The 13,636-nt window shown below is 46.8% G+C and overlaps 1 protein-coding gene across 16 annotated transcripts in view; it reads right to left on the bottom strand.

Annotated features, from left to right (window-relative positions):
* Positions 1–8,754, bottom strand: part of BIN1 (bridging integrator 1) — a 114,271-nt gene extending 105,517 nt beyond the window's left edge. For 5 of the 16 annotated variants that reach the window (XM_081852777.1, XM_081852775.1, XM_081852780.1 and 2 more), the window contains exon 1: positions 8,514–8,752. In XM_081852777.1, coding sequence (XP_081708903.1) covers positions 8,514–8,594 — 81 coding nt within the window. In that variant the 5' untranslated portion in view covers positions 8,595–8,752. Of the gene's footprint in view, positions 1–8,513 lie in introns of all 16 variants that reach the window. The other 11 variants (XM_081852769.1, XM_081852768.1, XM_081852778.1 and 8 more) reach the window with 6 other exon arrangements.
* Positions 8,755–13,636: the final 4,882 nt, after the last annotated feature.

Genomic DNA, 13,636 nt, shown 5'->3' with positions numbered 1-13,636 from the left:
GGTTGTCAGCACCCGGGGCAAGGCAAGTAATTTGCGCCCCCTAACCCTGGATTTGCACCCCCTAACCCTATCCCTAACCCTAACCCCCAGATGTTGCGCCCGGTGCGGCCGGCACCCCCTGCACCCCCCACGCTACGCCACTGGCTATATGCATGCTATATTATTTTAGAAACACCGCATCAAGAAAAGCTGAATGTCTTTATGAACACGTTGCATGTACACGCGCATTTTCATACATAAATGAAATCAATAATAGAAGTGGGCACCCAGGACAGAGGATGCCCTCCATGAGCCTTTCTTCAATGAAATTGGGCCAGGTCCAGTCTCACTCCCTTCACAATTCCTTCTATGCTCCAGGGAGCAATGTGTGTGCACTTTCTCTGCTACAGACAGGGATGCTCTCTAGTGGCATGAGAGTACCACACAGATGCATCTCTCACCTGCAGTGGCTTCTGAACTTTATTAGTGGCTGGGAGAGGGGATGTTCTGAGCCCCTATTTTTCTACAGAGGCTGGGTATGGAACCCCCTTCCCCCCACTCTTCCTCTGCTCCATGTTTTCCACTACTTCCTCTCCAAGATTTCCTCATATGGGCTCAGGATTTGGAATGGGGTTTACACAAAATTGATTTAGCAGGTTTTATTTGGATTTATGGAGAAAGGTACAGATCTAGTCACTCTCACCCAACTCCTTCCACAAAAAACAGTTCTGAACAGGCACAATCTGGGCATGACTTGCAAGCTGATTTTAAAATCTGTCGATTTCATGTATAGTTTGGCATTTTTATTTTGTCTTGTCTTCCTTTTTCAAAGTCTACTTTTCAATGAAGATTTTATACAATTTTACGTGAGCCACACAAACATTTTTTTTTTATTTCGGTGGCAACGTGCGCAGCAAGCGTACGCTTTGAGCCCTGCCCCTGACACCATGTCCTCTTTCAACAATTGCACAGTTGTCTGTGAAGAAAGACCATCCTGCTCACAAGTCGGGACTCTGCAGCTGTCACTTGCGCTGGGAAGAAGCCATGGGAGAAACAGCAACAGAAAAGCAGCTGATGAGGACACATCAGCAGAGCCAACCCTACCATTAGACAGAGTGAAGCCTCCTCCTCAGGCAGCTGATTTTGAGTGTCCTGAAAGGACAGCAAAATGCCATTTTTTTATTATTCTATTTTTACAGGCAGGGAGGAGGAGAGGCACTTGTGGGATGTTCTATCCCAGGTATCAAAATAACTTGGGCCAGGCCTGCGTGGCATTATTATCAGGGCTTTGGGTGGAAATTATGACATTTTGCACTCCAAGTCTGACGCAGTAGCATTCTAGAACTTTACATCTTGACGTAATACTCTAACATTCTGGAACATTACAAGAAGGACACAATGTTCTAGAGTATTAAAACAAGGAAAGCAGGCCAGGGATTTACAAAGGGTTTATTTCAGGATACAAATAGTCACCCTGAACAAACACGCATTAAGCTCACTGTCTCATTATTTATAACGTTTGTGGAATGAATCACAGACAAGTCATAGTGAATCTAGAAGTTCACTGGGAAGTGCTAAACAGTTTTAAAGACCTAAAGATCTGTGGATTTTCAGATAACTGGATGAACACTGGCAATGAGCAAGTTTTCTAAACATGCCACATGTTTAGTCGGTGGGCAGGGGAGAAAGAGCTCTGTGGCACTGAGGCACAAATCAGTTGTGGCAAGTGGGGAGGCCCAAAGCCTGTCCTAGTCAGGCAGTCCTCTCAGGATTAACTGGAGGCATCCCAGAGGGAGGCGTAGGCATGGGTGGTCCTCCCCCCAGCTTACCAGACGCTCCGGGTGTACTGAAGCTGCTGGATCAGGCCTCTGCGGGTCCCCCAAAACCTCCTCTGCCTGGGCTGCTGCTAAATTCAAGGAAATTCCAGGCCCCCTTGCACAGGTGGCTTGGGTAATTATTATTATTATTATTATTATTATTATTAATTTTTATTATTATTATTATTTATTTATACCCCACCCGTCTGGCTGGGTTTCCCCAGCCATTCTGGATGGCTTCCAGCAGAATATTAAAATACAATGATTCATCCAGTATTAAAAGCTTCCCTAAACAGGGCTGCCTTCAGATGTCTTCTAAAAGTCCAATAGTTGTTTATTTCTTTGACATCTGGTGGGAGGGCGTTCCACTGGGCAGGCGCCACTACCGAGAAGGCCCTCTGCCTGGTTCCCTGTAACCTCACTTCTCGCAGTGAGGGAACCACTGAAAGGCCCTTGGCGCAGGATCTCAGTGTCTGGGCAGAACACTGGTTCCCCACAGATCCCTCTGATGAGTTACCAGAAAGCTCCATCTCCCAGAAAAGGCTCTCCTCCTGAAAAGTGGGCCCATTCTGCCATGTTTCAGCCTTTTCCTAGGCTTTCCTCCCAAGCACTGAAGTCCAAGACTTCCAAAGAGCTGTAGGCCCAGGCAAGGGAAAGGGTCTAGAAAGAAAAATGGATCTGAGAGGAGAGAGAGAGAGAGAGAGAGAGCGAGAGAGAGAGAGAGAGAAAGAACGAAAACCTTCTACGGAAAGCCGAAGGGAGCTGAAAGAGGATCTAGGAAGCAAAGACAAAGCAAGAGAACAGAAGGGGGAATCCCTTCCAATATGGCGTTTCTGCCTTTTTCTTTTCCCATGCCTAGAGCTGGCGAGTTGGGTGGTTGTCTTGCCCCCAATGTATTCCTCAAAATCTTAACTTCCTGCCAGTGGTGAGAGGGGCAGAGACAGCCCACATCATGGATCCCAATCTCCCCTACAGGAGAACAGATGCATCCCCCCCAGATGTACACAGATCAGTGAAGACTGATCGTGGTGGTGCATTTCCCAGGGGTGCTTATCTTCTATTAATGATCTTCTGACTGAGGAATGAGGAATCTTCTCACTGGGAGAAAGACCATAGCCCACTGGAGGATGTCCTGCATGCAAAAGGTTCCAGGGTCAATCCTTGATATTTCTCAGTAGGACTAGGAAAGACTCCAGGTTCAAACCCAGGAAAGTTCCTAATGATCGGGCTCAGTGTAATCATCTTGGTGTGTAACAATATCTGCAAGATTGCTCTGCAACTAAATTGACACAGATTTCAAGTCTGCTTTTGTCAAGGAGATCAATGATACCCATGGGGTGGGATCCAGCATTGCCTTTCAGGGAGTGGACTGAGATCCAAGAGAGGAGCCCACAGCAGGAAGGGGAGAAGTGATTTTAACAAATTTATCCTCCCACAGCAACACTTCTGGCACTATTCTGGTGGTCCTTCCGGCCCTCCAGAGTAGCTTTCCAGGAAGCACTGACACCAACAGCAGCAGATTTCCATTTTGTGCCATGCATGCTTTTTTCACGATTTCGTTTCCCGTAATTCACATTTCCCTTGTGTCACATTGCCTGCAAAATGCAGGCATCCATTGCAGGCAGCCTTGGGTTCCCACAAGGTTCTTGACTAACCATCTGTGAATTACTGATAGTGGACACCTGTCTACAGGATAAATATAGCAGAGACATCTAACATATGTTACACAGATCACTTTAATAATGAAAAAAAAACCACCCTACCACCTGTCAGAAATCTTTACTCACAGTTACCCTGAGCCTGCACCTAGAGGCTTTATTGTCTTATTCCCAAAACACACAACAAAGTTATTTGTTTCATATCTCTAGCCATTAAAGAGAGAGTGATAGAGAGAGCACCAGAAATAAGTCCATGACTTTGTTTGGGAAAGTCCATACAGGGCATCCACTCCAAAAGCACTGTTGCCACAGTATATGAAGGCTGAATCCCAGAATCCTGTTTCCAGTACCAGAGTTCACAGCTTCCAGGGATCCCCACCCCCACCTCGGTACTGCAGTTACCTGGTAATGGTCATGTTCATTCAGTAGTATGTGCATATCCTTGCATCCTCACCACTGAATAAGTAGGGACAGCAAGTTAAGATTGATTTTTAAATGATGAATTAAGCACAAACCCACCCACACTGCTTTTCAACCATAAACAGCACTATGGACTCCCATACTTGGCACTTTGCTGGGAGGATTTGCTCTCTGGTAACGTCAACCTTAGGAAAACTGTTGTCAGGTTTGTCACATGGCCACCTGACTGTATCAGCCACAGATTCCAGTGAAGCAGCTATTTAGTCAATAGGAAGAAGACAAGTTGCAAGGCAGGGCAAGTTGCTCCTTCTTTGTGTTCTAGTTACAAAACGAAGCAGTGCCTGCTCCTCCCATCTTTTCCACCCAGGGGTTGGTCAGGTTGGTACCCACCAAGGGGGCAGGCCCAGGGGGGCACAAAAATCATGCCTCTCCACTATGCCTTAGGGTGGCTAGAAGCCCACCAGCCCATCCATACACTCCCTGGGCCATTCCTCTGCTGCTCTGGGTGGCCGGGCGAGGCACTCAGTCTCCTCTGGGCAGACAAACCCGGTGACTGGCATGGGCTGTTGCAGAAGCCCTGTGGAGGCTCCTCCCCAGTCAGCTGGCACAAAGGACAGAGGGGCGCTGATAATGGGGTGCTAATACAGCTCCTTGTCAAGGGAGTTTAGGTAGGTATGCCTCTGTTTCCATCTCCATGTCATTTTCCTGGTAAAGTTTTCTTTTTTTGAATCCATCCCCTTCAGTCATACTAATATTGGTTCTGAAAGGCTAACAGGATGCATGCACGATTTCTTTATTTGTGGCAGGCTAATTGAGACCACAGGCTACATACTTCTAAAATATGGGGTATCATTTGGGAGATATGGAGAATCCAGCCTTGCTGCAAAGCACAGGGTGAAGTTCCTTCTCCCTATCCAAATATTATTATTTTTAAGTAAATAAAAAAAGATAGCTTCTCTTTCCAATTTGTGTCTAATACTAGTAATTTTGTTAAGAAAGAGAGACTTCTGGTAATTTGAATTTTTAAAAGATATTTTGGCTTTGATATGATACTGTAACAGAAAATGCTACATATTCTCCATTTCAGAAGTCAAAGTTGTGTTTCTAACAACAACAAAGTTACATTTTGTGTGTTAAACTGTAAATTATGTTACCCTTGAAATAAGCCACTCACAGGAAGAATTCACTTAGGTGTGACACTATGTAATGTGTTACAACTATAAAAGCCAGAACAATAAAAAAAAATAACAGCTTGCTTGAATAAAGATTTTAGAAAAGCTCTTCTTCAGGCTATGCAGGCTATGGACTTAAACTGTGGTGATAATTGTCCCTAAGAAAGAAAGGGAATTGTGTATTTGAACTGGAGAAAGGGGACAAGTAAAATAAGACAGAATGCTATTTCCTTGCTTGATCCAGATCAAATTGCTCCAAGGCAAATCAAGAACTATTTGCTCCAAACTGCTCTGGAGCAGTGCAGCAGCCATGTCTTCCTTTCTGAGCGTAAGGTGACACTTTGCGCTGCATAGCAACTTGCCACACAGGCAAAAGGGCTCTGCTGTAAATAGACCTACCTCATTTAGAAACTTTACCCCAACCATCATCAGCTAGGCGAGGCTGAAATAGAACCTCTCCTCCTACGCCTGGATTCTCGCACATTGGGCCAAGCCCCCTTGCAGAGGGGCAGGTGTGCAAGACACCTCCAAAGGAAGGTGACAAGATTGCTGGAGGTCTTGCAACCACAGGGGTCAAAAGTCAAGCACCAGCTGATGGAGGCCCCCTCTCTAGGTTTTGAGTATGTGCTTCCTTCCCCCCTCTGGTCCTCTTCTAGAAAACGAAGTCCTGATCCCAGTCAGGGCAGAGTTAGTGACTGGAAGAGAGATGGAACCTGGAGTGGGAACTCAGCAAGCAATTGGCCTAGCCCTAGAGAGCTTCCCTCCTGCCTTTCTGCCAGGACTGGCTCCTTTAACCACCCTAACCTGGAGTTCCTCTAAGAAACAGGACACTTTCAACACTGGACCACCCCCAGGGGCACATGGAGAATCCCTGCACAGTCGGGTACTGAAAAGGTAACTGGTGCTTGATGTGATGCTGAAGGCACAGGAGGCCCCAAAGCAGACCAGACTTAGAAGGCTGGCAAGCAACAAAAGCTGGGGGCAAGGAGAGAGAAACATTGTCCCAGTGGTCAGGCAGAAAGCACAATCGTAAGAGAAATTGTTCTAGATGCTTACTTCATCCTCCAGCGACTTAATCCTAAAGTGTGTGGAATGAGGCTACTATGGTGAAAAAATGCCATCGGGCAGGTACAAGGGATCACTTTGGGAATTATGCTTTCCATGGGCTTGCTCGGATAGCTCAGAGGGTAGAGCCTGAAACGCTTAATCTCAGGATCGCTGGGCAAAAGATTCCTGCATTGCTGGGGATCGGAACAGACCTTCCAGCTCTACAGTTCTATGATACTATGTTGGAATTGGCCCACAGGTGCGAAGCAGCGACCCCACAGAAAAGCAATATCAATAATGAGCTTCGGGGGTTGCTGTTGCTGTGGGGAAGGCAGCCTGGTAGCAGGCCAGTCAGACCCTGAGCAAGAAGGCAAGCGTAAACCAATCTGTGTCTCCAAACCCAGCGAGTAATCCGGTGAAGAAGCGTGGCGCGCAGCAGCACTTCCTCCGCCTCTCCACGCCTTATGCAGCACGCCTGCGGTCTCTTCCACACGACCGGGGGGGGGGGGAGAGAGAGAGAGAGAGAGAGGCAGAGGCAGCGGCTTTCATCTCCCCCAATCCTAGCCGCCTCTGATGGCACCTGACCCACGCAGAGCCCTCTGTGTCTCTCTCTCGGCTGGAACTGCAGGCAGGCAGCCCTAATCTCCCGCCGAGCCGCTCCAGAAAGCCGCTTTTGACACAAGCCCGCTCTCGCAGCAGCCCGACCTATGCGCGCCTGTCAATCGGGAAAAGTGGCCACAGCAAAGCCGGGGGGGGGGGGAATGGAGAGACAAGAGTGGATTAGGGGAGAAGAGCCAGCCAGATCCAAGGCCAGCCACAGCGCCCGCCTGCCTTGCTTTTCCCCCGCATGCGCTCAAGAGAGAGGGAGATGGAGAGACTGCGAGAGCTGCCCACGGGGACAGCAGGGAGATTTCCAAGCACGGGGGGGGGGGGCTGGGGAATCCGGGCTGAGCTCTCCGTGCTCTGTTAGGCAGGAAGAAGAGGAAACGACCCACTGCTGTCCTTGCCCTTTGCAGGTGAAGGAGCTGCAATTGAAGCATCTTAACCTGCGGGAGGCGGGGTGGGGAGGGAGGCGGACATCTCACGCGTGCGTAAAGGGAGGAATCTCGTCCACATCTCCTCTGACGTCGCAGAGCGGATTTCCAACTCCCCGGGACCCCCCCCCCCCTTTCCTTTCCCTATTCGAGGTGGGTTTTAACCCTGTGCGGTCTTTGGGACGCGAAGCCTCTCCCCCCCACCCCAACACAAATGCATCTTTATTGCAGGCGTAAAGTGGGCGCCGTGGACCCCCGCCAGGGGGCAACCGCAAAGCGCGCCCTTCCCTATCGAGAGCCAGTCGATCCGTCCGCCCAGAATCCCATCCAAAGGCCTCGCCATCTCGGCCGGGCTTCGGGCCAAACCCCCGGTAGTGGCGGTAGGTTTTCTCGCGCTGACCTTCGCCGCTAAAAATAGCCGCGGTGTGTCCGCACGCACAGCGCGCGTCGCTTTCGCCCTACAGCAGACCTGTCCCGCTTGCAGCGCTGGAAGGGAAGCGGATCGAGGCTGAGGGACACCTTACAAACACGCCAATATAGGAGAGATTACGGGGTTGGGAGAGAACAGAGGGACATCATCCCGAGGAGAGGTCGAATTTCGCTTCCATCCCATACGCCATAATGCCTTTGCCCCTAATAACCTTCCCCTCGGCTTCACCAACTGGGCAGGAGTCTCCAAAATAAGCCGAGCCACCATCCTACACCCTTTGCCGATCTCTCTCCCCCCCACCCTCTTCCCACGACCCAGGCCAGGGGTGCCAACTTGAGTAAAATATTCGGGGGGGAGGTAAGCAGCGCCCCACATAATCGATTACAAGACACGGCACACGCACACCATTTGAATGGCAATGGCCATCAACTTGGGGGGCAGCCCCCTCAAATATTTTAGTAGGGGCAGAAGGGTCCTCGGCTCGTAGGAGTGCTCTGCTATCCCAGGCCCCACGTTGCGCTTCTGAGGCTGTGATTTGAAGCCCTCGTGTTGAAGGCAGCCGGACTTCCACTTCCGAAGCAGCCTACAAGCCAGGAGCGAAGACTGCATTGCATTGCTCCCAAGCCCACCCCGGGGGATCTCGCAGGGTGGGCACCCCAAAAAAGTAGCGCGGGGGGGACGGGCAAGGAGGAGACGTGGCCGAGCTGTCAAGGCGCACCAGGGATCCTCCGCAGCGACGGCACTTCCAGGAGAGCAGGGGAGAGAAGGACGCCCCACTGAATTGCATTGCGCCACTCTCGCCAAAGCGCAGCCGCCCGCCCTGCTCCTTGTACTGGCCACCCTTTTCCCTCTCCCCGCACCCATGAAGCCCCATCAGCGCCCCGGGGAACCGCAGACGCGACGCCCGGCCCGCCGGCCCAGCCCCTTGCCTTTTCCGCCCCGCGCTCTCCCCATACCTTCTCCTGGGCCCGGGTGAGCTTCTTCTGCATATTGCTGGCGATTTTCCCTGCGGTGACTCCCTTGCCCATCTCAGCCATCTTGCTGTCCTTTTTAAAATATATGTAGATGTCTTAAAGCTGTGCGGTGGTGGTGGTTAAATTGATCAGACCCGGAGGAAGAGGGGAAAGAGCAGGAGCGAAACAATGGCCATAGCCCTCTTCAAGAGCCGGGGACCCGCAGGATACAGCCTTTTAAAGAGACAGTGCAGCCCAGGCGCGGCGGCCTCTTAAAGGGACAGCGCGCCCTGCTCGGGAGCAGGACGAGGACGGGAGCCTAGCGAGAGCAAACGAAGAAGCAATGAACTTAAGCTAAGGAGCCAATAAACGTAGGCTAAGCATGGAGGAGAAGCCTATGGGCATCGTGATTTGAAAAATAAATAGATGTACAATGATTATTGCCCCATTTGCTTTCTGCAAGGATGAGGGTTAAGTCACGTGGTTTCAGCTGTGCATCCGACCACCTTTTTCGGCAACTTTTAAATTTTTGTTGTGTTCAAGATAGAAACGCACGATGAGTGTCAAGTCATTGATTCCTCTGGGCGCTGCAGTTTTACGATGAAATCGCAGTGGCCCTCATCATCTTTGAACTTTATCAAATATCCTGCGTTTTTATTATTCTCCTCTTCCCCTAGAGCAATGTGCATTTCTCTGGTTGAAATTAAATGCACCTGCCGCTTGGCAGACTTCTTAAAAGGAATCTGGAGATAATCTTAATAATAATAATACATGAATGTTGGATGATGGTGATGCAATCACATAATACTTTGCCTGCAAGGTAGGGAAAAGGCAAATGGCTCTTTGCTCTAAGGATATTAAAATCCTAACATAGTGGGAATGACAACCATGGTTAAGGAGAGATGGCAGAGACAACCGGGGAAGGTTTTTTACTTAAGGTTTATTTGACAAGAATTGGCATCTGTGTTTGGCGCCAGGGTCACTGAACAGAGAACCTCTGATAATGTACAAAGTAACTTCCATTCATTCCTGAATAACCACAGGCATCTCTCACACATCTGAGATGTAGGCAACATAACTTCCAAGCTTCTGGATTCAGACCAGTGACCCAGTATCCTGTTCTCACAGTGGTCAACCAGATAAATGCAACACACAAAACGTCATTATGATCATGGTTCAAAAATCACAAATACACATTAAAATGCAATAAAATAGGAAAAGTCCTTCCCCCTGTGTTCTGAAGACCTGCATGAATAAATGCACCTTTAGCTGATGCTTGAATGAAACCAGCATAAGGAACACTATGACCAAGAAGGGCCTGCTCTGTGGTAGCCCCATAGTCTGCATTTACTAAAGACACCAGAAGCTGAGTCTCCCCCACTGAATTAAAAACCAGGTTGGTGACTTGCTGTTGAAATGGAATACTCAGGATGAAACGGTGAAATCTGCTATGATTAAATGGGCACAAGATGTTGGACATAACATTATGATGGCTGACTGGGAACAGTTATGGACCACAGGTATGAAGTTTACGGCATGTAATGCCTTAAGAGAGAATATAATGGAAATGATCTACAGGTGGTACATGACGCCAGTCAAGCTTGCAAAAATTTATCATTTGCCCGATAATAAATGTTGGAAGTGTAAAGAGATTGAAGGTACATTCTTTCACCTTTGGTGGACATGCCCAAGGATTAAGACTTTCTGGGAGATGATTTATAATGAAATGAAAAAGGTATTTAAATATACCTTTCAGAAGAAACCAGAGGCCTTTCTCCTGGGCATGGTCGGCCAATTGGTGTCAAAGAAGGATAGAACTTTCTTTAAGTATGCCACAACAGCAGCAAGAATACTTATTGGAAAGTACTGGAAGACACAAGATTTACCCACCCGGGAAGAATGGTAGATGAAGGTGATGGACTATATGGAACTGGCGGAAATGACTGGCAGAATCCGAGACCAAGGAGAAGAGTTGGTGAAAGAAGATTGGAAGAAATTTAAATTTTATCTACAGAAACATTGTAAAATTAAGGAATGTTAGAAGGATGTTGGAATGAAGTAATGTGGTTTTAGCAGAAATGATATAAAGGATTAAGTAAAAATGGATTGTTAATTGGTGAAAGAACAGAACGTAAAATTATAGTATATTAAGATGAATTATTAGGATAAAAACAAAGATGGAAAGGACTTGCTGAAATATCTAATTGAATTAGGATACAAAAAAGGGAGATGTGAGGAGGTCAAGGAAATAAGCAAAGGAAAGAAAGTTATGTGAAGGATTGATTTGTTTTCTTTTTTTGTTCTTGTATTTTTCTGTTTAAATTGATATGTTCTTTATTTTTTCTTTTTGTAATCTTTAAAATCTCAATAAAAATCTATTGGAAAAATAAAATAAAAACCAGGTTGGTGATCAACTCCCGCCCAGAAGCCAATGTCCCCACTGTGGAAGGACATGTAGACCCAGAATTGGCCTCCACAGTCACTTACGGACTCATTTTAATAATTTCAAGTACTTGCACCAGAAGTGGCTTAGTCATGCTGGTCACATGACCCGAAAACTGTCTGCGGACAAACGCCGGCTCCTTCGGCCAGTAAAGTGAGATGAGCGCCGCAACCCCGGAGTCATCCGCGACTGGACTTAACAGTCAGGGGTCCCTTTATCTTTACACTAATATTAACAACTTGAATTGGAGTTAGAAATTGACCACCGCTCCACCATCCTTTTGTGATTATACAAGCACACACATACACACACCATTTTCTTGAAAAAAAATCACCTCAGGTACAAAAATCACACTCATTGTACTATTAGTGCTTTAATTGATAGATTGATCAAATAGAGATTTGGGCTCCAATACAACTTTATAGACACAGACCTGCCACAGTCATGGACACATAGCCCTGTCTAAATAAATAAATAAATAAATAAATAAATAAATAAATAAATAAATAAATATTTGTACCAATTAGCCCAGGCAGCTTTGTCAAAAAGGGAATTACATATCCGGCATCTGTTTGTTTGTTTGTTTTTGATGTATTTTTATTAACAATTTCTTGGTTTACAAAAGTATGTGCAATGTCTCTTTTTTCAAGTTACATTTTCTACAGATCAGTTTCATTTGTTGAGACATTAGTGTTACATTAGGAAGAAAGGGGGGAAATGGTGAGTGGGGGTGGGGTCGGGTGGCAATGCTTCTATTCTACTTAGTGCATGTGTGGGGTTTGTGTCAGCGTCGCTTGTGCAGGTTCTCTTTACTATTTGCTTGTGTTCCTTTGGTGGTGAGAGGGTTGGCCGAGGGTGTGGTTGTTCATTTGTGATTGGCTGTGGTGATCTTTGTTTTCATGTGTGAGTGGGGTGGGTGGATGTTTAGGATCAGGTTAGCCATATTGATTTGTATGCTGTTGGTGAATTATTGTCATTGCCTTGTTGGGCTGTGTATGTGATAAAGGGGAGCCATACCGGAGTGAAGGCATCTTCTTCTATTTGTCCCCGTATCCAGCATCTCTTTGTGAGTGCAGTTTCTCATCCAACTCCAGATATACCCCTGACTAGATTGAGGTGCTTGGATATTATAATCAGTTTGGATTGTTAGTTTTATATGCCCAACAGGGCCAGCTCAAAACATTCTGCTGCCTGAGGTGGAACAGCAAATGCTCTCCAGCCCTGCCCAAGTCAGAGGCATTATACCCAAGACTGACCAAGTTATTTTGGCACCTGAGACAGATAATCTCATTGCTCTCTCTCCCTAGAAGTAAAAACACAATCCTAGTAAATAAAGTAACAAACAATTTGTCAACCAAAATCATCTGCCCAAGGCTACCACTTCCATTTGCCTAATAGAATCAGCCCCAATGCTTAACAAATAAGCAAAACGTACGTAAATACAGCCATTTCCTAATTTTTATTAGTCATGTGACAATGTGCAACTTTTTATATCCATTCTAATGGTTTTGTTTGTGTATGCACTATGTATTGGATAAATACATTAAAAACTGACCCTTTGGTTGATAAATTTTGGTGGGGAGAAATTTTAATCGTTGGAGGCAAGAAAGTAGGGTACATCTGTTTCTATTTCAAGCCTTTTTGGTTCTGGTGCTGTTCTGAAATGAACCCAACCCCCCCAATAAAATATTAAAGATAGCCTTTCATGGGGACATGAATAGCATTCCCTCCCCAAATTAAATTGTAGGTTAGCTCACAGTTACTTACAGTGCAACCCTAGCACCATGCCTATTCAGAAGTAAGTCCTGTTGAATTGATTGGTGCTTACTTCCATGTGAATTGGGTTAGAATTGCAGGCTGCCTGCCTCATTCAAACACAGCCTCCCTCGCACTTTATATCTGGTCCCCACTCCTTAACTCAGGGGTCAGCAAACTTTTTCAGCAGCGGGCTGGTCCACTGTCCCTCAGACCTGTGGGAGGCCAGACTATATTTTGGAGGGGGGGAAATGAACGAATTCCTATGCCCCACAAATAACCCAGAGATGCATTTTAAATAAAAGCACACATTCTACTCATGTAAAAACACCAGGCAGGCCCCACAAATAACCCAGAGATGCATTTTAAACAAAAGGACACATTCTACTAGACCATCCGTGGGCAGGATTTAAAAGGCAATTGGGCTGGCTCTGGCCCCGGGGCCTTAGTTTGCCTACCCATGCCTTAACAGATGGAAGTGTCCTCTTCAAGCTCTGGCTGGAATGCTGAGATTCCACACCTATCAGGAGATAAGCTCTTAACCCACTGTGGAATCATCAGGCCTAACTTCCTAGACTATTCATAATCTACATAGCAGAAAAATGCTCTGCCAGCAATGATAATCAGCACATACCAATTTATTTTTATTGATTGACTGTCCCAATTTTTGTTTTCATTTCGAATTTGGTATGGCAGAACCAGGCCTCTCATTTTAAATATCCAGTACAAAATTAAAATAACAGAGGAGAGAGGGTGTACATAGCATATAACGGAACTGTGAAATTCACTCCCACAAAAGGCAGTGATGACCACCAACTTGGACAGCTTTAAAAGAGGATTTCGAGGAGAAGCCTATCAATAGCTGCTGTCCAGGATGACTATACCCATTGCTGGAAAGCACAGGAGGGGGAGAGCAATGTTACAGTCA

This window comes from Podarcis erhardii, assembly GCF_964252035.2.
Source record: "Podarcis erhardii genome assembly, chromosome: 1".
NCBI lineage: Eukaryota > Metazoa > Chordata > Lepidosauria > Squamata > Lacertidae > Podarcis > Podarcis erhardii.
The sequence above is the reverse complement of the archived record's forward strand: the minus strand, read 5'-3'. Positions and strand labels throughout refer to the sequence as shown.